General features: G+C 41.4%; 1 protein-coding gene across 2 annotated transcripts in view; it reads left to right on the top strand.

The window, feature by feature from the left end:
- Nucleotides 1-25,541, top strand: part of Galnt3 (polypeptide N-acetylgalactosaminyltransferase 3) — a 35,915-nt gene extending 10,374 nt beyond the window's left edge. The window contains exons 2-11 of one of the 2 annotated variants that reach the window (XM_005346497.2): nt 5,608-6,230; nt 10,020-10,192; nt 13,290-13,439; nt 15,078-15,312; nt 15,751-15,868; nt 17,326-17,526; nt 18,521-18,652; nt 18,859-18,960; nt 23,351-23,503; nt 24,480-25,541. In XM_005346497.2, coding sequence (XP_005346554.1) covers nt 5,716-6,230; nt 10,020-10,192; nt 13,290-13,439; nt 15,078-15,312; nt 15,751-15,868; nt 17,326-17,526; nt 18,521-18,652; nt 18,859-18,960; nt 23,351-23,503; nt 24,480-24,602 — 1,902 coding nt within the window. In that variant the 5' untranslated portion in view covers nt 5,608-5,715 and the 3' untranslated portion in view covers nt 24,603-25,541. Of the gene's footprint in view, nt 1-5,492; nt 6,231-10,019; nt 10,193-13,289; nt 13,440-15,077; nt 15,313-15,750; nt 15,869-17,325; nt 17,527-18,520; nt 18,653-18,858; nt 18,961-23,350; nt 23,504-24,479 lie in introns of those variants that run through there. The other variant, XM_026789444.1, reaches the window with a different exon arrangement.
- Nucleotides 25,542-26,695: the final 1,154 nt, after the last annotated feature.

Genomic DNA, 26,695 nt, shown 5'->3' with positions numbered 1-26,695 from the left:
AGAGCAGAGCTGTGGAGTCTGACCTCACTTCCTCTTCCTCCCAGCATTCTGCTCTGTTTACTCCTCCCTCCTGTTTTAACCTATCGGGGCAAGCAGCTTCTTTATTTAATTAACCAATGACCTTCCTCCATCAGGCCTGTTCTTGGTGATCTTCCTTTGATGATATCTCCTGAGTTGCTATTTTTTTAGATGATGTGACGAACCCTTCCTACTTGTTCCCTTTCCTATTTTGTATAACATATCTTCCTGAGAAATGGTTTATGGCATTAAGAATGTCAAGATACCACATTAAGAAAATCATTATTACCTTCACACATTTCCTTCGTAATTTATTTTTGCTGTTAAGCTTTTCACTATGGTCGTCATCTGCAAACATAGCGTACAGTGTTTCATTGTTGCTGTCTGACACAGTTTTCCTAGTCTAGTGTAGAGAGCTCATCAGCGACTTCCGTTCACCAAGTGAAAGGTCATCCTCAGCTCAGATTGAATCTCCCTAGCCTGCTATCAAATGGTTTGCTGAGTTCAGCTGCCTCTCAGGTCTTTTTTCCAAACCTCCATATCTCTTTTATCCATGTCTTGCTCACATCATTTTTAATAATCCCATAATTGCCTCTACCCTCCTATCTGAGCTCCTCTTTCTCCAAAAATAATGTATATCCTGCACAACTTTCAAGGGCGATCATTTTAGCTTTTGGTTTTGGCTAACATACTGCTTAAAATCCACCAGGGCCTCACCCATTGCTTAGGGAATTAAGTTTAAATCCCGCAGGATTATGGACCCTCCCTATTTGGAGCTTGTCATTCAGCACAGGGATCCTCAGCCTCCCTGTGTGACAGCTGACTGCTCGAGGCCTTCAGGAAAACCACCCTGAGGTCAGCTATTGAAGGAGCAGTTATGTTTTAGGCTGAGAATGCTTTATGTCCGACGTAAACTTATAACAAAGGAAGTTTTGATTTCTAAAGCACGAGGCGAGGGGTGATGCTGGGGCCCCGGAGAAAATTGAAGCAGCAGGCAAAGCTATTTTGTGTTTCCTATTAGGCCCTTTTGCCACCTGACCTTAAAAATGCTGTGAATGATGTGAAGATGGATATGGTTGTGTTACAGCCAGGTTGGTGGAGCTAGGGAGGGAGCAAGGGGAAATTTGCTATGTTGAGATTCAAGTCTTTTAGGAGTTTTAGAGCAAGGGTTGGAATACACAGCCCCTGGGCCAAATTTGGTGCACAATTTGTTCTTGTAAAATAATAATAATAGGAACACAGATGTGCTTTATGCTTACTTATTTATACATTGTCCTTCCCCCCCCCCACACCCAGCATTGAGAAATTGCAATAGAGGCCATCTGGTCTTTAAACAAAAGAAAAAAAGGAAGGTGGGGAGGACGGGAATGATTGACTCCTTATGAAAAGTTCGCTGTCCCTTCTACAGGCTGGCAGGGTACTGAGATTCAGGCAGGAGTGGAGAGGAAGCCCGTAGAAAGGTGGAAGTAGCTGAGCTGAGTGAGGAGTCTTACTGCTCTGCCCTCTGTATCCCCATCCTTCAATCCTCTTGGGCCTTCCACGGAAGGTGAATGAACTGAAATGGCCTTCTGCTTAGGAGTTGTGTTCTGCCCCTCCCTAAACGGGCTGGCTGATGAGACTTACTACCCAGTGCATCCCAGACACTCACCCTCCAGCCACATTCCACAGGGTCATTCCCTTAAATGTTGTGAAATACATCCATGAGTCCTGCCTTCGCACCTGTGGATAAAGCAGTCTGCGGTCGCTCTCTTCGGGTCGTTGAGATCAGCTTCCTGATTTCAGTGCAGTTAATGGGATCCCATTGCAGCCGAAGCAAAGAGGCAAACACACCTTAACCACCAAAGACAAAGTAGATACTTCTCCTGTAATGGAAGGTGGGGCTGTAGAACCACCAGAAAGCCGTGCATGCCTTCTACATCACTCCTGACAGCTGAGATGTTTTTGACAGATGCCTAGTGGTCACTAAGGACTGGAACAGATAAGCATCTTTTAGTTGTCAGAACCAAGAGCTTTCGTTTCCACTGTTTTCCAAACCTGTGTCAATTCCCAGATCCAGTATCTTCTCTAGCTGTGCCAACAGCCGTTTTCCAGAGTATCCTGGGAAGCCCTGAGACTTTTGCACCAATTCTTAGAAACAGAAAATATCAAATTAGCACCTCATCGAGGTGAAGTAGCAGAAGGAACTGCTGCCCCGTTAGACTTCCCTTCCTCAAGTTCTTCCTCCTCTGAGTGGGGGTGAGGGCAGGCGAGCCTTTAACACAAGGCTCTTTGGGTGACTCTGTCCCAAACCATAGCCCTTGGTCCCTTCCAGCTCATATCTGTGACTTCTTGGGGGGAATTAGTCCAAATGATAGAGAAAGAAAACTCAGAACTGATTCACAGAAGAGAATGCAGTTACGCAGCAGCACTGAGAATAGACAGCCGCCGAATCCAGCCCTGCCCATTATTAGATGTAAGAGATGCCCTCCCCAAACAAGGAAATTCTTCCGACAGGTAGATACTGTGTTTGTCCACTGGCCAGGGATATAGATATTTATTGGTTGACTGGAAGTTACGATGCTTTGTGCGGCCATGGCCTCGAAAGAGCTGAGCCTTTAAGCCTGGTGAGGCTGGAATCTGAGGCTGTGTATCTACGCTTTTCAGAAGGGGCAGATCCTGCAGAGATTTATCTCATGTAAATACACCGAAGGATTTTTCTCTTCAAGAGAAAGCTTTTACTGATGAAACAGAGTAAGGAACACACGCCATGGGCCATGAACGTTAGCCAGCACCCCTCCCCAGCTACCTGAGGGCTTTGTCCGTGGCTGTGAGTAGTAGGCTTGGGAAGCAGGAACTGAGGCTGTCTCACCAGCTCTGCTGCTGTGGTCCTAATCTACAGAGAATAACACTGAACCCTGTAGTGGACAGGAAAGGCTGGGGAGTGGAAAGCCTTTACTGCTCGCCAGCTTATACTGTCTGTGTGCTTTAATTATTAGCCTGCCGTGCAGTATTAGAGCAGAATCTCATAAGGGTTTGGCCTGCACCAACTGATACAGTGTTCAGCCAGGCCAGCAAAGTGGTTCAAGGACACTGAACAGAACAGGGGCTTCCCCTCCTGGCTTCGGGGCTCTTGGTGAACGTACTTATACCGCTGATCGACTCTTTCCATGGCTTGCTATAGTGCTGGGCCCCCACAGGGAACAGCTTTCCGAGAGCCAGCCTCCCCTACTCTGTCCTGTTTACAGGACTTGACTTGGCCAGTAAAACTGGATCCTTCTAGCCTAGGTAGCTGCTCCCCAAACTCTTTCCCAGACTCACACAAAGGCCTGAAACAATTGGTCATTTGTGGAGGTAGCTCTCTACCCTCTATCCCAGGCAACCAGCCCAGAGCTATCTTGGCCTCAGCTATGCGTTAAAAATTGAGCTTGACTTCAAAAGCAGACACTGCCCCTCAGCAGCTACCTTGTCCCGGGAACCGGTTCCTCTCTGTGAGCAGCCTCTCCTAGGACTCCCCCAAGGCAGGTTTCTGGCCAGTCTCAGAACTGGTACCTGCCTCTGTCAACTCTTGTCTCTGTAGCCATCCGCTCCTGTTCTTCTCTTAAATGTAATTAATTCTGTGGCTAGACTCTTTAAGATTCCTCTCTACCTTCTGGTACCCCTGATAGTATCGCTTTTACTAGGGCTGGGTTTTCCAATACATAAGATTGATTATGATGGTGACTTAAAGTCATCAGCCCCTAAGATAAGAAGAAAAGGGTAAATTCTGGAATCCCCAGAAGATGCGCAGGCTTTCTGTGAACTGGTTTCTCCCTGGCCTCCCCGTGTTGTCTCCCGACATTCCCCACCTCGGCTCGGATCAGGCTGTTCCTTCTTTACTTCCAAGCCATTAAATATGCCAGTCTATCTCTCCTCTCCGTCTTGGCAATCTGCCTAAGAGTTTTTTATCTCTCAAGATTCTGTTCAGCCATGTCAGCCACTCCTGGGTGCTTTCCTCTAAGACCTCTGCCAGCGTTCCAATCTGCCCCTGATGTGCCCCTTGGCTTGCCCTATATTACTTTGACCCCTCAGCCATTGTGCCCTGAGGGGAAGCGTTGGAATGCTGTGGCCCAAGTGTAGATGAGACCACTACACGGAGTGTTTGAAGACGGGCGGAAGCGCGTCTGGTCACCTTATGCTACCATGAAGCTCCTAACGCCAGAAATGCCCAGAAAACATTGGGGTCTCGCTTTTATGGGCAACAGACATCATATCTGAGCTATCTTTTGGGGCCAAAGTTAATTTTTTTTCCTTATTTTAAATTACATAATAGCATTGGAGCAAATGCCCAGTAAAGTGTCCAAGTCAGTTTTCACTGTTACAAACGACATTTCCTTATTTTTAGGCTGGGGGGGGGGGACAACAAAACAGGCAATGTTCCTTTCATCACCACTGGTAATAGTTGGGAATGGCTTGGAATTATACTGAGCCCTTTTACGTTGTTATTATCGTATTTATTTATGTATGTATTTGGGCTTTTCAGGACAGGGCTTTTTTGTGTAGCCTTGGCTGTCCTGGAACTCACTCTGTTGACCAGGCTGGCCTCAAACTCACAGAGATCCTCCTGCCTGTGCCTCCTGAGTGCTGAGTGCTGAGTGCTAGGATTAAAGGCATGCGCCACCACCACCACCACCCAGTTTACACAATATATTTTCAAGGATCACGAAGAAACTCAACTTCCAGCCTGATTCAGGCTGCCCTCCACTCATACTGGTTCACTTCAGGGCCTAACGAATGCAGTGTTCTCGTCTCATGCTCAGTTGCAAGCAGCCCTTCCGCAGGCCAACTTCTGCCTTCAGATGCTGGAGGCCCAGAGACACCTCAAGCAAAGCCAACACAGTTCTCATTGTGCTGTTAGGTTTTGCATTTGCCCGAGTTATTGAAGTAGCTGGAAAAAGCAATGACTTAACTTGATTGTAAGTTGTAAATTACCCTACAGTAAGACGTGTAGCCATTCTGCCTTGACTCACAGCAATGCCCTGTGAGCAGATCTGGGAGAGAATGCCAGCCGACTTACAGGTGCAGCCTCTTGATCAGCTTGCTTAGCTGGAGCGGTGCTTCACTGGTTAATGGCCAAGCACATGAAAAGAAGGTCACTGTTGAGGTTGTTTGGCAGTGCACGCCAGCATGACTTCCCTATGCATCTGCCCTGTTTATAATCCACTTCACGAAGGCCTCTGACCCCTTGCTGACCCCTTGGTTAGCAAGCTCAGACAATCCTTTTTGAAAATCTGAAAAATATATTTGCAACGCAGCATTTTGTGTGTATCATATAGTAGTAGTAGTTGTTGACAGAGTGAACAAAATGTGTGGTGTGGTTTGGTTTGATTTGTTTTGTTTTGTTTTTTTCCTGGCAAGGAAGTTTCTTCTTTCAAAGGGCACAGTCAATCACAGTTAATGACCATAGCTATTTTCTTCTTAAAGTGTCATTTTGTTGACGGTGAAATGTCTACGTGTTCTTTAAGCCCTAAGAGGACATTGCAGCTCATGTTCAGTGGTTGGCTGAGGTAATGAATTGTACCCTGACTTTAGAAAAGAATCACTACTAACATCATCTGTCATCTCTGTTTGTAGGTATTACTATTTAAAGAAACCTTTTACCAGCAAATCTATGATACAAAGTATAAGTAACAAAGAAAACCATAGCTGTTATCTGTCAAGTAACAAGCGCTTAATGCCAGAATGGCTCACCTAAAGCGACTAGTAAGATTGCACATTAAAAAACATTACTACAAAAAGTTCTGGAAGCTTGGTGTGGTCATCTTTTTCTTTTTGGTCGTTTTGATTTTAATGCAACGAGAAGTAAGCGTTCAATATTCCAAGGAGGAATCAAAGATGGAGAGAAACTTGAAAAACAAAAACAAAATGTTTGACTTCATGCTCGAAGCTGTAAACAATATCAAAGATGCAATGCCAAAGATGCAAATAGGAGCACCCATCAAGCCGAGCATTGACATCCCCCAGAGACCCTGTCTGCAAGGGTACTATACAGCAGCTGAGCTGAAACCCGTCCTTGACCGCCCACCTCAGGATTCTAATGCACCTGGTGCTTCCGGCAAGCCTTTCAAAGTCACCCACCTCAGCCTGGAGGAGCAGAAGGAGAAAGAGCGCGGGGAGACCAAGCACTGCTTCAACGCCTTTGCCAGTGACAGGATTTCTTTACACCGCGACCTTGGACCTGACACCCGACCGCCTGAGTATGTTGAAGAATTTCCCTTACTGTTTTTCAGCAGGGTTTTCAAGGAAGAGGCGCTAACTCAGGCTGGCTCCTTAGGCACTCTGAAGCAAAACAGCAGCCAGTGCTGTTCGTTTGATGTCTCCTTTGATTTTCTTTATAATTATTGAGGCAGAGTATCCGTAGCTCTTGCTGGTTTGGCAGTGGAGACAGGAAATGCACCTTCTGAATTAGAAAACCATGTTCTAGATCTGATGTATACTCAAGGGGAATCTCCCCCCTCCCCCCCAAAAAAATGCTATAATTTCCTCATCCACTTAGGAACATTTGGACAGTTTTTATAGAAAATAGAGGAAGTGAAGGGATAGTTCTCACTTCTCTGATATGCTATTGAATAGAAATGTTTTTTAAACTGTGCCAAGATTTTGAAGCTATTAGGTAGTGTGTTAGCTTGTAAACTATGTCACACACACTGTGTACTGTCGAGACGTGATTAGATCTCAGAAGGCCTGGGTTTGTACATTTCCTTCTTAGAGAGGACGTTGTTACAAGTCACTTCCACCTGCTCAAGGGCTCTGCTCGTGTGCTCTCATGGCTATAGAATTAGAGGCAAATAAGCCTTCTGAAGTGATGTCATTTCTAATACTTGTCTCAACTATACCGAATCTTTCTCTGTGCCTTTAATTAAACACTTCGTTACCTGTAAGGTGAGGTTTAAATGCTGTATTTGAATTGCAAAGGGTGGGATGAATTCCTGAACTCTCGAACCATCCATGAGTTTTTAAGAACACAAGACAGGCAAACAGTAAGCAACTGGTGCCTACTACATATTTCGTTTACTGTTTCTAACAGATTACATCTGCACGCAGAGAGTTTTTACTAGATGTGCAGCTGTGAATTCCTACTCTGACTACTTGCATCCCTGCAGGTTGAAGCTGCAGAGGGAAGTATGATGTAACTCTATTCTAATCGGTGTGGTTCAAGGTTAAGTTGCCCATCCCCTCAGAGTAAATGCAGGAAGAAATGGTTGCTCTATAAAACACCCTATGTTTCTGAAGATGGTTCTCTCTTTTATCGATAGATTCAGATGCACTATTTCATTTTACTGATTCTGGGAGACTTGGTGACCGAAAAGCAGGCCCCATAAAAACTCATTTAGCATAATTTTTATTCATTACATGTCAGTTACTATCTTCTCAAGATGAGCATTTTAACTCTAGTGTTAGTAAACTTCAGTAACGTTCAGTAATCTAATTACTGAGGGAGAAAAAACCAGCTGAGCACATTAACAGCCATTATTAGTTTGGAGTTGGAGATCTGCTTCTCCGCCACTCTCTGGATTAACATTTTGTGGGGAGTGCTAAAGGCTAGTTGTTTCTTTGAATATAAGAATCAGCGGGGACCCCCCCTTTTCTGAAAATCTCACTAGCATTTTATTCAAGGCTCAGCAGCCACGTGGATGGATCTAGTGTCTCCTAAAGCCAGATGATGACCTGATTTATAATTTAAGCGATTTCTAAATGCTGAATTTTACAAATTGTCTTACAGTAAATGTAGGGTCTCTGCAGCAGATTATTTGATCACACTAGTTTAAATGATATGAAATGGTTTGTGGCATAAATTTACTGTGCACATTATTTCAGAATGATTGCAGTTTATAAAGTCATACTGAGAAATATTATTGCTTGCATTGATGATGGAATCAACACTTGGCCTGTGACCCTCTCGCTTTCATTTTTACTAATTCTCATTAATAGTTACTTGCCAGGCAAATAAATTCTAGCTTACTTAAGCGGAGGGAATGCCTCACACAATTAAATTGGTAATATTTTACTAGGGACACATATGTGTGTTTGTGTGTGTGTGTGCAGTTTTGTCTGTTGCATCTTTAATGTCATGTAATTCTTAATTGTTATTGTATTAATTGACTATATAGCAAATAAAGGTAAGTAAAAATCCTTAGTCCCCAAATTCTCTTCCTTCCTTATAACATGAGAAAATGTCATACTGTGGGATTTTCCAGAACTGTACATTAGTTTATAAACCTTTATGTATTAAAATATAAACTTATATTTAGTAATCTATCTCTGTATCATTATGATAAAATGAATATGTATGTTTGCGTTTTATTTTTACTCGGTAGTTTATTCAAAATTCAATTTACGAAAAGTAACTTGCTGTAGTTGTGTGTGACGTTCTACGCTTTTTTCCCTGTCCTCTCTTTTCCCTGTCCACTTTTCTTGATAGGTCCGCTTCACAGCTACCTCTGACTAATCCCTTTTTTCTTCCATAAACATCTCACCCTACTGACCTGCTTTTGGGAAAGCATCCCAAGCACATTTCTACCAAGGTATGGTTAATGAAGGCTTTTCATGAGAGGACCTGCTGGTTTGTTTGTAGGCTCGGCTGCCACGCTGGAGAAGGCCCACTGGCCACTCAAAGCAACTGAAGTGTGCTGGATCTTATCTCTACGAGTGAATCATTTACCTCCTTCCCTTTGAGTCTGAGCAGCAATCTTTGATTGTTTGCGTGCTGTTTTTATAGGGTGGGGGAATGGTATAGTCTGCGGCCTCCAATGGAGCAGTCCTGCATGACATTTCAATGACCTTACAGACACTGCTGTCTTGTCAGCTTATCTTCTACACAGACCACACACAGTTAATGTCGTGCCCTGGGTTGTAAATGCCCCGCTCTGTCCTCACCTCCATTCCAAAGACTGGTGACTGTGTTCAGCATGGCATCTCCTCTCAAGGGCTGGAGGCTGTAAGGAGCCACAGTTGCCTTTCTGTCCAAATTAGTTTGTAAATAATGTTTTTATGAGGAAGACAATGTTGCAAAAGTGAATTAGATAACAATCTGTGATACTTTTAGGTAATTGATACTAGCACTAATTAATCAAATTAAGACTGCTTAGGAATCCTTTCCCTGTGTATATCAATGTAACAGATGGTAATATGCATAAGACTTTTATTTTTTTCTCCTAAAGGTAGGGTCTAAGTATGTAGACTTGGCTGGCCTGGAATTTGCTATGTAGACCAGAATCACTTCAAGCTCACAAAGATTCACCTGCCTCTTGCTCCAAATGCTGGTACTCAAGTCATGTACCATCATGACTGGCCCAGCATAAACCTTTGAACGTGGATATATAGACTTTTAAATTTCTAAGTATGTCCCGTTAAAAGATAATTTGAAAGTGATAGGTCTTAATCAAATAGCAAAGCACATTTTCAGAGTGAATTTTTTAACACAGATAGTCAAATGGTCCTAAGCATTTGATGATAAGAACCTAGGTTTAGTGGATGAGCTTACTTCTTGTTTTAATTCCATATATAAACTAAATTTGATTAAATTAACTTGGGAAATGAAGTTACACCGTTTAAATCAATAAGAAAAATGTGTGACTTAAGCAAGAAAAAAAATTGTATTGAACAATAGTTAGACATTTTGATTTTTGCACATTGATTCATTTGTGGGTTAGGTCTCTTTCTAAAACCGGACAGTGTAGAAAACCTGACCTATGTTGCCTGTATCAGTGAGCATGATTAGGAGGAAGAAGCTGCTTCTAGAATTTTGCTTCAACCTAGTTATACTTATGTACCATTAGGAGATTGTCATATTTGAATAAGCATTGCTGTCTATTTGGTTCTAGTTGTTTATTTGAGTTGCTTTATTTGTTTATGTTTATTTATTTGAGTTGCCATCATTTCGGGGTGATAATGATTAAATAACGATAACTTAGCAATGGTATAGAAATGGTGAAGTAAATCAGGAGAAGTCATCCTTGCTCTCCCGCTTGTTTAACTTCTCCTAGATGTATTGAGCAGAAATTTAAGCGCTGCCCTCCCCTGCCTACCACCAGCGTCATAATAGTCTTTCATAACGAAGCGTGGTCCACGCTGCTCCGCACCGTCCACAGCGTGCTCTATTCTTCGCCTGCAATACTGCTGAAGGAGATCATCCTGGTGGACGATGCCAGCGTAGATGGTAAGAGAGTGGATGCTTACCAGTAAATCCTTGTGCTCACGGTCAAAGCGTGCCTGGTGTGCCTTGTACTCCCTGGGGAACATCTCGGAACCTGAACGGGTTGGGTGGCATGGCGGATGGTGAAGTTTGAGCTCCAGGATGCCACGTGGGAACATTGTGGGTTGTAGGACTCTCTGAACAGCGACCTTCATCAGTGTCCCCCCCTAGGGGACATGGCTTTCACTATAGAGCATGGTGGCAGCGAGGGGCACAGATGTGAGCTTGAAGTAAAGCTGTCTGGGCTGGAGCCCCACCTCTGGTCCCAACCAGCTGCGTGAATTTGTCACGTCTACTCTTCGGCCCCGGTTTCTTTATTCATAAAATGGAGGTGTTATCATGCTATATCAAATTTAAGTAATGGCATTACCTTAAAGCCACCGAAAGGGAAAACTGCAGTGAATTTAATGAATATGCAATTGATTATATGATGCATCCCGTGGTGTGATTTAGAACTGGAGCCTAACTGGGTTTTTTAATATGAAGGAGTTGATGTGCGTACCGTAATTCACAGGTAATGGTGTGAGCACCTGACGCCACACTGTCACTCCCTTCTGTTTTATTTGAGCATTTCCCCCTTGTATTGCTGAGGATCCAGTACAGGCCTCAGGCATGGCAGGCAGCCGCTGTGTGGGAAGTGTGTCTGCAGACCTGGGCTTTTAAAAAATTAGTTTAGCATTGCTTTCAAAATTAGCAATGGTCTTTGAATGTTTGTTTCTAATCATAATGAGATACTAAGTTAAGTATCTTAAATTGGAATCATAAGTCTATAAATATTCCCATCTCTACTTTTTTAAAGTTACAATTCCTTTAAGTAAAAAACAATTTATTTCAGTGGTTACGAAATTTGACTCCTGTATAAAGCCAGGTTTGGAGTTAGATTCCCAGAGGCTGAATCCCAGCTCCTCGTGGTTCCTTCATTTGTAAAATGGGTACAGCACGCCCCCACCAAATCCAAAGTGCTGTGACATACCGATTTAACATTTAACATTCTCACGTAACACTACGATGAGCTCCCCTGTTTTGGCCTTCAGAAAATTCTCTTTAATGAGCCAGACACATTTTCCCCCCATGGCTCATGGTGTCTTTCCCCCCACAGCATCATTGCCTGTCATGTAGCAGGGACTGGAGGAGCTTGAGTCCCTCAGCTTGCTCGGCCCTTCACCTCTAGAGGAGGGTAGAGGAGGACATCTGCCTGCCGAAAAGGCCTGCTCCCTTTTGTAATAGTGATAAGTACTTGACAATAAACTTGAGCCATTTTCCTAACAAAATGTATGCTTTGGTGCTCTTGTAGTTTGTCTCATAGACTCCATCTGAAACCTACCCACCGAGCACCCACTTGGAAAATATGACTGTGTGGAAACGGAACAGCTAGGAGGGTGCTGCACGCCTGTGAGCCCAGCACTCAGAGACTGAGGCAAGAGGCTCCGGTGTTCAGAGCTAACCTAGGATGCTAGCCTGTCTTCAAAAAAGATGCGCACACATGCATACATGCACGCGCATATGCACATACATACCCACACCCGCATATCTGTGAAGTAAAAACTAGTCCCTGATAGCAGTTTATTGGAGGAAAAACAGAGTGAAGATGAGGATATTTGGGTACCAATAAGGTAGTTAAATCCTAGTGAAGGTGAAAACCAGAGCTGGCATGTTCAGACTAGTGCCACCTGATAGAGCCTGTGTTCTGCTGTCCGCTTGGGTCCCTCTTCTTCTCCTAGCTGTCACCTGTGCTGCTTATGTCACATCCCCCCCCTACAGATAAGAGATCTAAGTACAGAAAAGGTAAAATAACTTTTCCAAGGTCAAACGGTTCAAAGTAATAATCCTCTAACCCAGGACTTCTGATTTGATATAGTTTTGTGCTTTCCCAAACAGAATACGGGTTAGATAAAATTTAGGGAGCAGATAAGAATTTGAACATATTTCAGATGTTTGGTTTAAAAAAAAATTTCCCATTTTTTAATGGGGGTGTTTTGCCTCATGTATGTTTGTACATCACATGCATGCAGTGCAAGGAGGCCAGAAGAGAGGGTCAGATCCCCCGAGAGCAGAGATACAGATAGTTGTGAGCCAGCATGTGGATGCTGGGAATTGAACTTGGGTCCTCTGTAGTTTAGGTCGCTTACGCTAAATTACATATTAACAAGAACTGAAGGATGTAATGGCAAGCTGGATGCCTTGGTATAAGGCTGTAATGCCAGGAATCTGCAAGCTGAAGCCCAAGGACCACCCTGTCCACATCTGGCAAGACCATGTCTGGAGCAAGCAAAAGGCCCACAGCGACAAAGACAATCTGATGGTGAAAGGGTTGCCTGAAGATGCCCACAAGTCTGAACAGCACTAGATGGATTTGATTCTGGTTTCCTTTTACCTTTTTTCCTCCACGTTTGCTCCTTACTTATCCTATCCAACCTCAGATGTTTGGTATTCTGAGCTATTTATGTTATATAGCTTTGTCTGTTTTTAGCGACCTTACATGCCTCTTCAAGTTTGTGCTGACGGTGAAGTGTCCCCAACCTACTACTGCTCTAGGCAACCCCTGCTTGCCCTTTGCTTGGCATGTGGGTAGTGAGCTGCTTTGACCACTGTCTCACCGCTAGTGAACCGTATTGATTGCCTGGCATTCCTTGTCATGGTTCTCAAATTTTAGTGCCAGTTTAAATATTGGTTGAATATTTTTTTATTAAAATCTGTTTCTCTGACTCTGAAAGCCATTCAGCTCAGTTCTTACTGCGAAGCTTTCTGAACTCCTGGGGCCTCTCCATGTCAGCCTCTCTCTTGTCCCTAACATAGTGCATGGATTTCCTGTGAAGTGGACAGAATAAGTACAAATTATAACCGTAGGCATGACGTGAGTTATAATTTGTATACATAGTCTCATTTTCCTCAAAGACTTAAAGGTAATGTCATGCTGCTTTTACTGGCAGAATGAGCAAATGTTGACATAGATTTAGAAGGGTCACTGCCTCATGATTTCATTACCTCTCAGGTGTTAGATATAAAAATAAATATCTTTTTTTAAAAAAAAGTTAACTGGAATTTTTTTTCTTCTTTACAGACTACTTACATGAAAAACTAGAGAAGTATATCAAACAATTTTCTATAGTGAAAATAGTCAGACAGCAAGAAAGAAAAGGCCTCATCACTGCTCGGTTGCTAGGGGCAGCAGTAGCTACTGCGGAGACGCTCACGTTTTTGGATGCTCACTGTAAGTGCCTGGGCGTAGCAGGCTCATAACCTTCTCCCTCTGCCCCTTCATCTCAAAGTTACTTTTCTTTAGATGTCTTCTGAATAGCATGTGTTACTGATGTTAGCTCTGGCAGGCCTAGCGGCTAACGACTCTGTATACAAACTTCACATATAGAGCCCTTACCGCCTCAATGTTTTTAATAGCCAGATTTCCTTGCAGGTGATTCTTACTTAGGGCTCCTCCCTCAGCCCAGGAGTTCATTCTGCCCTAAGAAAAAGGAACAGCAAAAGGAATTTCTCCTTGCAGTTTTTCATTCTTACACTGTGAGATTAATTTTTTACCTACATGATCAGTACTATCATTGAACTTTGTCTCAATACTGCCACTTGTAATGTTTATAGGGTGTTTTTTTTCTATTAAAGATTTGTTGAATCTGTTCTGCCCAGCAAGGGCTATCCTGCTATCTCATCCATGTACAATGGATATGCTAGGTATTAACAAATGCTGCTTGGTCCCTGGAGCTATATGTTTGGGGAGTTTTGCTCTTCCTACGAATGCTTGAACTTGAACTGCCTAGCTCGTAGATAACTCGCCACCCAAGAACGGGTTGAAGGGTACACTGACTGTCACAGAAAGGCTTTGGGGTTGTTTTCTCTTGAAAGCCATTGCATCTGATAGGCTCTTAATCCAGCCTTTGGAAACTGAATAGAGATCTGGAAGTTTCTCAAAGGACAATGGCACTCTCTAGTATTTCCTTTTCCAATCCAAAATGCGGTAAGATCTGACTTGGCATTCTCCCCTGCTAGACAGTGATCCTTTCAGGCCACGGCTGACAAATTTAGCTGTGGGAAGGAGAGTGACCTGGTGCGGTGTGGACCAAGAGCATAATTCTGACCTTTGTGGGACTCTTCCGCTCCTTTCCCACTTCCATCAGGACTATAGTAGCTTTGGGTGATTTTCTCTAGTCACTGAATTCAAAATATCCTAACTTCCTGACTTACTTTCTCCTAAGACCCAGGAAGAAAAATTAAGCTTTCAGTTACTATGCCTTACTGGGTCAAAGGGACAAAAAATTTAAATAAGCTAGAATAATTTTAGGGTTAAATGGAAAGTTTATCTTAAAGGAAAAGGGCTCCCATAACAAGGATGGTAAATACATTAGAGCCCATCTGCTATGCTAGGAGGAAAATCTCATCTCTTAGGAGAATTTTCCTGATTTTGTTTTTCCTCTTTAATCCTATTCTCACAATAAGAGCCCTTGAGAAGTCCCTGCTTATAGAGGTCTATTGTACAGCGTGGTGTCTATAGTTAATACTGTGTTGCGTACTTTAAAATGGTTAGAAGTAGGGCTCACGAATTCCCCCTTCTCTTCCCTAACGCCCCCCCCCAAGTGAGGTGATGGGTAGATAGCTTAATTGGCTTGATAATAGTAAACTTTTAACAATATGTTACAAGCGTGTATATCAAAACACACCATATACTCTTAATTACATCATTTTACCTATTATAATTAAGATGAAAGAAATCACCCATGCGTGTATATTCAGAACACAGATGATCTTTTTTTTTCTAATTTCTCTACAAACTTTCCTGTAATATCACAGGAAACTCTTTCATCATTTCCATGAACTTGACCGTAGCTTCTGTTTTGGGCAGGTGAGTGCTTCTATGGTTGGTTGGAGCCTCTGCTGGCCAGAATAGCTGAGAACTACACTGCCGTGGTGAGTCCAGACATTGCATCCATAGATCTAAACACATTTGAGTTCAACAAGCCTTCTCCGTATGGAAGCAACCATAACCGTGGAAACTTTGACTGGAGCCTCTCCTTCGGCTGGGAATCGCTTCCTGATCATGAGAAGCAAAGGAGGAAAGATGAAACCTACCCAATCAAGTAAGCTGCTTGCCGCCACGTCTTACCTTCACGCCAGGAGCACCGAACGCTGCATGTGCATATGTCTTTTGTTTGTGTGATAATCCTGAATAACAGAAAAAAAATACATTCTCTATGTAGACTAGTAATGTACGAGGCTCTTTTGCACAATAGGAGAAGCCATTGAGATTAGGTGAATTCTCATGTCCTCATAAAGTATAGTTTCAGAATATTAAAGCAGATTAAGGATGGAAATGATAATATGAAAGATGACATTTTTAAAGTTCTCACTTCCCCCACAACCTTAACTGTGAGGAAAAAAAATTTCAGCTATTCTATATCTACATAAAAGAGTTAAAATGTGGTATCTCTTCACCTCTATTGTCAGTTTGGTTCTTGAAACAGCCTTTCAACCTGTTCAATTTCCGTATCAAACTTTGGCCGTGTGTTTCTTTTCAGGACCCCCACCTTCGCAGGAGGCCTATTTTCTATATCTAAAGAATATTTTGAGCATATTGGAAGTTACGATGAAGAAATGGAAATCTGGGGAGGTGAAAATATAGAAATGTCATTCAGAGTAAGTTTATGGAGATTAAACATAGCATACATGTCAAACAGTGTGATGTATTGTGTTCGGATCGGCTCATACAGACCGTTGCAGATGTATGCTGTCTTTATGTATTTAGTGCTTTCTATAATGTAATGGCTGGAAAATTGGCAATGAGGCTATTTCCATTTAAGTTGTAACTTGATATATTTATTCATGGTTGCCAGTGTAACAAGAGGAATCAGTTAAACTCCTGTGTCCAGGCAATAACACCAATTAATGCACTTGTAGCTACTGAATTCCAGCCAAGATAAATATAATTAAACCTAGTGCTTCAGGAAATGAGTTGATTATCAAGGGAGTCAGTATGGAAAACATTTATTTATAACTGTAAAGGACACTAGGCTTAACTCTTTGCATCATATGAACTGCTCTTTTCATAATGCATGTCATAAATTAATATAAACCAAACAGGCTTTTAGTAGTCATGACATGTGCTTCATATATTCAACTTCATGACCTCATTTTTGTGGCAACCATGTCACTCACTTTTTGTCCTTTAGGTTGGAATGTGGTGGGGGAAAGCCCTGGGAGTTGGGTTTATGTGTTGGCTCAGGCTCCATTGCACACCGGCAGTTGTGGGCCCTGCCACATCTGAACTGCTGAAGGGCAAGGGTCTTTTTGAAGCTGACTCTGCTTCCAGCCCTAGCCCAGGCTGAGTCTCAATGCAGCTTGTTGAACTGAACGTGTCACTGAGCCATCTGATTTATTTTAATGGGGGAAAAAAGAGATTTCGGCCACTTGTCTCAGTTCTAGTGTCCACTTTTGAGCATGGCTTCATTTTAGGTTTTTTTTTTTCCTTACTGATTGTTGATGGCGGAACTGACCAGTAGGACATTTTACTTAGAACTACTGCGAATTTTAGACACATTCTACATAGATGTGGGCTTTTCAATATGAAAAACTCCCTTGAAAATATATTGGGTTATATTCTAGCAATGATAGCTTTCTCAAAATGGTTTTCTTTAATACCAAATTGAATATCCAAAGAGGAAATAGAGTCTGGGTTCTTTTGTACCCAGACAGCTAGTTCATTTCTTAGGAAAAAGTGTGTAGTTTCAGTAAGTGGCCATGTGTTTAAGAGGGACGTCAGCTACACCAGAGAACCTTGTTTTTCTCTGCATATTAGAACACTTGCATAATTATTGGCCAAAAAGAAAACTTGGAATTAGTTTTTATGAAGAACTCAGAACTCATGCTCTTGTAAACCTACTTTCTGAAGATGTGCGTTTGTTCTTTGTATTTCTCATTTCATTTATTAAAACCATTGTTTACATCTATAGAGCATAAATTGAACTGGCATAGAGACTTTATAACACGCTAATAAATCTCTATATTTTGTATTTATTGATATTTTAAAGGTAAACTTAAAGCAACAGTTTTTTCCCCAAATACTGTAAATTTAAACAAATATCATTAATTATCAGGTGTGGCAATGTGGTGGGCAGTTGGAGATTATGCCTTGCTCTGTTGTTGGACATGTTTTTCGCAGCAAAAGCCCTCATACCTTCCCAAAAGGCACGCAGGTGATTGCTCGCAACCAAGTTCGCCTTGCAGAAGTCTGGATGGATGAATACAAGGAAATATTTTATAGGAGAAACACAGATGCAGCAAAAATCGTTAAGCAAGTAAGTGAGGGCCAAGTAATGAAACGACAGTTAAAGACTATCCCAAGTCCATAAACTTTTTTTTTTTTTGCTTGAATCACCTTGGAGGGGGGGGTGATTAAAAAGTATTTTTGAAGGTAGGCCTTTAAACTTTAAACCTTAAAATAAATAGCGTAGGGCCATCAAGCTGGTGCAGGAGCTTGTCACCAACCCTGATAGCCTAAATTCAACCCCTGGCACTGACACCATGGAAGGAGAGAACTGATTCCAGTTGTCATTAGGCTTTGCATGTATGAGCCATGGCACGTGTACACACACACACACACACACACACACACAAATGATAGTAATAATAATAACTATAAAATAGTAATAATAAATGTGCATATAACTTATTCATGTTCTCCTAATAGACTAAGATTAAACAGTGTTATAAAATTCCGGCATTTTTAATTGTTTCCCTTGCCCCTGAAAATAAAGGAAAATAAAATACAATTAACTCAAAATTGCCTTTTTCAACTCAAGTTCCAGTTGGGAATTTTGTTGAGATTAAAACACTTAAATTAGAAAACACCCGACTGTGCGGTTTGGGGATTATTTTTTTTGCACTTGACTACAAAGAGATATTGATCTCACTGCGTCTTAGCACTGTTTGTCTGCACGTGTTTCTTCACACACCTCGCTCTCGGGGTCATTTTTAAGTAAAGAGGTGGGATGAGCTCAGAATTCTCCCACAATCAGCCCCACATCCTCAGCATTTTTGGGAGACCTTTGTTTTTTAGACATCCTGTCCACAAGCAAAGTGTATTACAGCCCTCCGGGGGACTTGATTCTTTTAACCACCAGGGACCAGGCAGGCAGCACACCCGTTGCTTGAACGAATGGTCCATTTATTGTTCATCCTGCATCCAGAGTTCTACCGAATACCTAAATGTCAATGCAAATAGGACCATATGAAGGATTCATCAGAGCCGATTTGATTGAGAACTCCCTTCATGCTCTCATCTGTTTCCAGAAATCATTTGGTGACCTTTCAAAAAGATTTGAGATAAAGAAGCGCCTTCAGTGTAAAAATTTTACATGGTACCTGAATACCATTTACCCAGAAGTGTATGTACCAGACCTTAATCCTGTTATATCTGGATATGTGAGTATTTTTATGTTCCCCCTTTTCCTTGATAAATTCCCTCCCATACCTTTTAACTTACTGCTTTTGGGGTTTTCCATTATTAATGCCACTTCCCTGAAATTAGTTGAAAAACAAAAACTGTGCAGTTGCATATATATATATATATATATATATATATATATATATATATATATATATATATATAATTTAAATCTTTTACTTAGATTAAGAGTGTCGGTCAACCTCTGTGTCTGGATGTTGGTGAAAATAACCAGGGAGGCAAACCGTTGATTCTGTACACGTGCCATGGACTCGGCGGAAACCAGGTGAGCGCTTCCGGACACGGTCAGGTGCTGGGTGTTCCTCAGAAGCCGCAGCTCAGCTTGACACTAAGGCACATGGCCGTGCGGATGTTTTCAAGCTAAGCATAACTATGTAGGGTATTTCCATTGGCTGGGAAAGTAATCTGGAGTTACCCACTTGATCAACAGAAAGGACCAAAAACAAAGCAGAAAATTGTTATTTGATGTTGTGTATGTCTAATGTAGCTCTCAACCTTGTGTGACTGTCGGTATGGAGGCTTTGGGAGTCATCCGGGGAAGGCAGTGTCAACTAATACAGTAATAGCAAATTGCTTCCAGTGATAATGCTGGCACAGCTGCACTATAAAGTCCTTTGAGGGCAGAGATACTGTTTCAGACACTGAATCTAAATCCTTTTTCTCACTGACCCCCATTTTTTTCTCTTTGATTACTGACATCCTTGTTTCCACTCAATTTTTTCTATTAAGAGCAAATGTGATCTGTTACTACCTAGCCTACTAAAGTTGTAGAAATTATTAAGTTTCTAGCTTTTAGCTTATTTTGACCTTATCCTTAGCAGTTTAGCTCAGAGAAAGATTTGTTTTTCTGCACAGTCAGCTAGTTCCCCAAGTGAGCCCTGGGTGAGCTTCATCCATTGGCTCCTAGCTCCATTAGGAACCTAATCTGTAGGACCAGCATCTGCAGTCAGTAACATCAGGTCAGGAGTAAGGAATCCAGGGGCTTTGTGGATGTATCAAACCGCCTCCGGATTAGATGAGGAGCCCATGGACTTTTCTGAGAAAGATAACATCTGAGACTTTCTATTGAGAGGTGTTTAGTGGAATGGCAAGGAAATAGGCAGAGTATAAGGAAGGATATACAAAGAAAAACATCTAGAACTTTTTCTTTTCTGGGAATTGCCTGTGTGTTGGCACAGGATTTTCACAGGCTTACATGTTTGTGCTACTGTGTACGTACTTCTACAGGGCTTTGAAAGAAAGTATCAGTGTTAGGAAGAAAGGATCAATGTGTCTCCTGGCAAGTCTGTTTCTGCACATCTTCCTATTCATTAAATTCAGCTTAATTGGTTTCAGTCTTTATTTGACCATATACAATCTTTTGTTTTTTTTCCTTTCTTTCTACATAAGAATAGTTATAGAAATAATTGTTATTTTGTAAATAACAATTTGCTTATTTCCTCATTTGTAAATATATTATCATGATTGTAAATACTTAGGCATTTCTCTCAAGGTCTCTCCAGAATAACAATTATCTTAACATGCATTATTACTACTATTTTTGTAATAATTTGCTGCAGGGTACTATCTTAAAAATATAGTGCGTGAGTGTTAGTTTTATGCTTTTCTATTATCTTTTTCTGTGTAGATATCTTTGTAGCGAATTATAAAATTAATTTTAAATTATCAATAGAATAGGCTGTCTTTAATAAATATGAGGAGGAAATTCAGTTATTAAAAATATTTGTATAACTTCATATGCACCTTGTCCTGTTGCAAGATTTGAAAGTCATGACTGACCTTGTGAAACCTGTGTCACAGAAGCTTTTTTTTCATAAGAAGTGAAAACTATAATGTAGTTTGTGGTGCTAACAGAGATAGAGCAGGAAGAGATAATATGAGTGATGGATTCAGAGGTTGGACTTGGAGTTAAAGAAGATCGTTGTGGAGCAGTCATCTGAGATGGAGTCAAGCATTCGGGGAGAAGAGCATCTTGAAGGAGGTCTGGGTGAGAGCAGCCATGTAGAGGAGGTTCAGAGAACACAGCAGGCCAGCATGGCCAGCGCGCAGTGGTCTAGGCAAGGAGTGAGGGAAATGAGGTCAGAGATGCTGATAAGGAACCTGGTTGTATGGAGCTCTGCAAACCTATTAAGGAAGATGGATTTGATTCTGAACTCAACAGAAGCCATCAAGAGGTTTTTGAGTGGGTGAATAATGTGATCTGGCTTGTATTTTAAGATGGCTCTGGCTTCTGTCATCCTAACGCACTTATATCTTTTATGTGTTTATTTTTTATTTTTGAGATTTAATAAAATTTTAGCATTTCCCCCTTCCGTTTCTACCCTCTCATATAACCCTCCCCACTCTCCCTCAGATTCATGGGCTCTTTTTTCCCTAATTGCCATTGCATGCATATATGTGTATACATATAAATTCCTAAATATAACCTGTTTATTCTGCATAATGTTACTTGTACATATGCTTGGCTCTGGGAACACAACCACTTCATGTGTTTTTCCCTGGGAAAGACCGCTAACCGGCTCCCAGCTTTCCTCTGTTGCCTATGGTTCTTTCAGTAGGGTTGAGGCCTCAGTGGGCTTTTCCCTGTCCACTTTGGCATGTCTATTGGTGTCCTTGTTCAACTCACTTTCAGGCAGTCCTGTTTTATTTTAATCAATTATTTCCCTCAACTATTTAGCAAATTTTAGTCCCTTGAGAACTAAAATTCAGACGTCTCATTTAATTTGAGCATTTTCTCCTTTTCTTCCATTTTGATCTTTTAATAGTGTTTTATGACTTGTAATCCTTATATAACAGTATTTCTGAATGCAAAGCAAAGAAACTATTTTTGTTCTGTGGCTGGATTGGAGACTGTTCTGGCCCAGTGCAGTTATGTCATTACAGCCTTATGACAGTTAATATTTCATGCACATATTCGCCACTAGAGCATGCCTCCCATAATTTCAGCTGGTTACTTATTTACTTTGTCCTTGCTACCAAATTATTTTTAACTATTTTCCTTTCCTTCCAAGTTTCGTCTTAGTGACCCTTAAATAATAATATGTAATAGCCTTTCTTCTTGTTTTTGAGTTCTTAAGGCTTATCTTAATTTAAATTACTTAAAATTTAAATTGTTAGGAATAGTTAGAGTGTTGTTTCTTTCTCCTTCTTAAGTTACTTTCTACAGTGCTTCCCCCTGAAAAGTTGGTTATAAAACCAATTTAATGTTTTACTTGTAGGAGAGAGAGAAATTAAGCGTGAGACTGAGACAAGGAGCTGGGGTGGAGGCTCTGGGTTCTGCTAATGTTTGTGGAGTGTTTCCTCTAGCACAGTGCCTGCCTAGCATATAACAAGGGCGCTATAACTATTAGTGCTAACAGGCGTTATTGCATTATTCATAATCAATTATGTTAACACATTTCATCCTTAGAACCGCCAACATTATTAAATATTTGATTTATTATGGGGCTGGGACAATAGTTCAGACAGTAAAGTGTCTTCCACGACAGTGACTGTCACTAGATAATTCAATGTTTAGCCTTGGCTCACAGAGAATCCAACTAGCCACGCATGTAATTCTAGTAGCATAGGACAGGCTAGCTCTGGTGTCTTGTGGGAGTCTTGAAAGTTATAGTTTTCCACTATATTTTTCCTCAGGGAAAAACTGAGGAGAAATAAAGAGGTAAAATAGGACTTCATCTAGTCCCTAAGGAATGAGAACAAGTTAGCAAACCAGGAAAGGGTCAAGGATTTCCAAGCAACAGCCTGGCAATAGACCGAACTCTTGGGTTATTCTTTAGAGGTTGGTTTATATTAAATGAGCACGGTCTGCTACAGCTGAGGCAGTGCCTGCCGTGAGAGTAAGTCCTGAACACTGCACGTGTCACATAGCGGGCAGGGGTGGGGAGGAGCCTTGAGCAACACAGGTGATTTTTGTGAAGCCAATTTATTAAGCCAGAGCTTTAAAGGGCTTCCAAGCAGCTGACAGGATGGATGCATCCTTGGGTCAGAGGTTGACACTGCAGGATAAATTAAGAGGTGATCCGAGTCAGAGAAGTGAAGACGGAGGAGTAAGCATGAATGAAATGGCATCCGAGAAGAAAATTCAGCAGAGCTTAAGAGACTCGTTAATTGGTTGTGGAGCTACACATTAGTTAAAAAAAGCTGCAGTGTACCAAGTGCTGACGCGTGCGTGTTCGTCTTTGCTGAAAGTGCTCTACGCCTATCAACCCATTCGATTAGTGATTTCCGGAATGCTATGGGCAGGGACGCTTGATACCCATCTCACAGGGACAGAAGCATCTCTGAGAGTCCATGATAGCTTGTGGATTCGTGCAAATGACTCAGTTGAGGTGAAGGATTGTCGTGGGGGAGAGAGAAGCAGCAGCCACCTAACGGCTCTCTAGAACTTCGGGGCTGCTTTCCGCCGGCCTCCATTCTGCCATGGAATTTGCAGTTTCTAGTTTGGAAAGGAAGGGTTCCCATATTTAGGGAGTAATCCCTGAGGGCAATGGACAATATCAAGAGCTTGTTGTCTTCTGTCACAAGGACCCTGCTTACACTTCTGACCTCTGTATCACGGTTGTTGAAGACCTCAGGAGCTGACCGTTTAGTAGGGAGCTGGTTGGTTTTCACACAGGTACCTTTTGTCAACAATGTCACTCTCCTTCCCACAGTACTTTGAGTACTCCGCTCAGCATGAAATCCGGCACAACATCCAGAAGGAGTTATGTCTTCATGCCGCTCCGGGGGTCGTCCAGCTGAAGGCGTGTGTCTATAAAGGTCACAGGACAATCGCCCCCGGAGAACAGATATGGGAGATTCAGAAGGTGACTGACTGTGGCTCATTTAGCCATTCACTAGATTATTTTGAATAGCTCTAATTGCTTTGCTGTGCCATATATCAAATTACTTCACCTTCAATAGTTCCGCTATTTTTATGTGCTCCCTCGGTGATAAGAGAATATATCTAGGGATTTAGTACCTGTAAGAGCTACTAATCGTAAAGCTGAAGCCTGTCTTAAGCAGGTGAAAAACTTCTATAATTTTTATCTATTTATTTATTTTTGATTTTTTGAGACAGGGTTTCTCTGTAAAACAGTCTTGGCTATCGTGGAACTCACTCTGTAAGACCAGACTGGCCTCGAACTCACAGAGATTCACCTGCCTCTGCCCCGCCACCCCCGAGTGCTGGGATTGAAGGCATATGCCACCACTGCCTGGCTATAAACTATTAATTAGTTCCTTATCCTTGACTTTCAAAGAGTTTTTACAATAGACTTTGAAAACTATGTTTATTCCTTAGAGGGACAAAAAGTGTGCTTTTCACATAGAATTGTTATGTCTTCCCCCGTTTTAGTACATTTTAAATTAATCTGGAATCGAAAGAATGTATGGCTGATCGCCTGTTCTCAAAAATGTTTAAGATTTAGCTTGACCATAGTACTTTTTATCAAAAACTAGTTTTGTGTAATAATAGCATACCATAAGACTGGCTTTTCTGATTTTGAAGTTGGCCATTTGAAATACCTGAAATGTATTTCGGTTTTGCTCTCTACTTTCCTCTTCGTTTTTGAAGTGACTCACATTGACTAGACAGCAGTAAAGTGAACTGTAGAGTTATGAACAAAAGTCATTAATACTTTACCAGCTCTAGTTGATCTTAGACTTAAGGTTGAGAATTGGACACATTTGTTATGCAAATCTCCCTTCACCTTTAGAGAAACCGTAAAGTCATTTTCATATCTAACTTTTAGCTGTAAATCATTAAAACTTAATGTATGTTGTGTGTTTCCTTTTTTCCAGGACCAACTTCTGTATAACCCGTTGTTTAAGATGTGCCTTTCAGCAAATGGAGAGCATCCAAACCTAGTGCCATGCAACCCAGCAGACCTTCTCCAGAAATGGATTTTCAGCCAAAATGATTAAGTGTTCCTTAAAGCTAAGGAGTTGAAAAGGACATATTCTTCCTCATAAAACTGTGACGAGGCGTACACTGTAGTTATTGAAAATTATGCAAAAGCAGCTAATTGTAACTTATTCCAAGTGCATTTCCCTTATTTATGTCTTAAGATGTCTACGTAGTTCCACAGCAGAGACCCTGTGGGTTTCTGTCTGAAAGCTCAGCACCTAGAAATACCAAAGACGATTCTGAAATGTCCAGATGTAGAAGAGAGATGTTTACAAAGACAGTAATTTTCCTAGAGAAGTGACCTGCGCTTGTACCCTTGGGGGTATGCACAGCTACATCCGCACATTCGCCACTTAGAATATTTCCCCCAGTTGGAGGGGAATTGGAAAAAGATTTGATACTGTATTTTTATAGCTATGTAGAAATCGATCAATGAAGGTCAGCCATTGGCCTTTCTGTACAAACCAGGAAATTTTTACAGATCTAGAGTTTACTGTTCCAAAATCCAGGTAAACTTTTGTTGTCTTCGTTTACTTGTCTGTCACATATTTCCGTAAACATGAAGTTGAATAAGGAGAGGACTATTTTTAACACTTCAATTTTTGGAACATTTACAGATATTTTTTAGTCTGAAGCCCACTGCACTTGATGCACTGGGAGTCTTCCCCAGATGGCTTTTTTGAAGCGGCTACACTGTGTGTTTTCCCAGAGCACTTTTAAAAAAAAATTTATAAATTATTAGCTGTTACTACAGGGGTTCCTTCTTCCTTTCTAGTAGTCTTGTTTTCTTAGCTCAACTCACTAATCCCGAATATTTATGATGCTGGATTTCAAATGCAGTCTACTTGACTCAACTCTAAATGTTGTTGTTGATTCATTATACAGAGTGGATTTGCAATGGATCTTTCCCATAAAAAGTAGCCTTACTTTTATCTATGTGAAAAAGACAATAAAAAAGAACCCTGAACACTAGTGCAAACTTTTGTTTCTGTTCTGTCCAATTTGGGGTGGGTGGAATCTGTAATGGATCATTGTTTTATGGCTGTTTTATGGTACGTATTAATTGCCCGCTGTTTGTGGAGCCCCAGATTCTTTGAAGGAACACGCCAGCTGAGACAGTAGCATGAAAACAGGATTGAAGGTGCTGGTAGATTTATGAATTCCTGGTAGCTTTCTTTAATGTTCCCATAAAATTATATTGGGAAGTCGCCGTTTCCTATTTGGCCATCATATAGAGAGAGGTCTTGTATTATTTCAGAAGCAAAATAGAAATTGCTTTAAAACCAGTAGGGTCTCAGTTGTGCAACAGAAAACACTTCTTACTATATAGCTTTAATTAAATAATAAAATATTAAGTTTTAAAAAGTTGGATTAAAAATTCTACCTTCTCTAACCAGTTACTTTGCAGAGATTTCAGTTAAAGGAACGTCTACCATTTTCCTAACTATATCAAAAGCTAGAGGGAGTGTAAGACTTTGCCGTTCGGCTGTCTCTTTTAAGGTAGAGAGAAAGATACACAATTCTGAATGAAACAGTATGCCACCATGTTGCACTGTATGACTGAGATGACTTCCTGCCTTTTAGCTTTGGCAGCCCATTAATATATAAACGCTTCTCTATTATTATAGCTAATAACGCCATGAAGTAGTAAGCATACTGTATGTTGCCTCTTGGGTGTGCAATTTCTCTTCCTCAGCTTGTTCCACTAGACTCATGAACCAAGGATGCTCTCAACACTTATTTTATCCCTAAAAACAATACAAAGCGGAGCAGTTTCTCAATGAAATTTTATGAATGATCTTGAGGAAAACCTGTTTTTAAAAATGAAACCAATACGCTGATGTACACAAAGAATCATACACTGATGTCTCGTGGTCCAAGTCAAGTCGCTTAAATTGGGTTGATCACATTGTGGCCGTATTAAATATATCCACAGGAAAGATCCTTCCCTGACACAGCTACCTCAGGCTGCCACTCGAGTGTCATATCAGCAATCCGATTGGGGACTGGCCCTTTGTGGAGAGATTCCCTCCAAAAGTACCCTGAGTTCTGGACCTGTGTTAGCAGTAATTCAGAGAGTCTGGCTGCCATCCACTTGCATGACTTGCCT

The sequence above is a fragment of the Microtus ochrogaster genome, chromosome 4 (genome assembly GCF_000317375.1).
Source record: "Microtus ochrogaster isolate Prairie Vole_2 chromosome 4, MicOch1.0, whole genome shotgun sequence".
Taxonomy (NCBI): domain Eukaryota; kingdom Metazoa; phylum Chordata; class Mammalia; order Rodentia; family Cricetidae; genus Microtus; species Microtus ochrogaster.
This window is presented reverse-complemented; position numbering and strand designations above follow the sequence as displayed.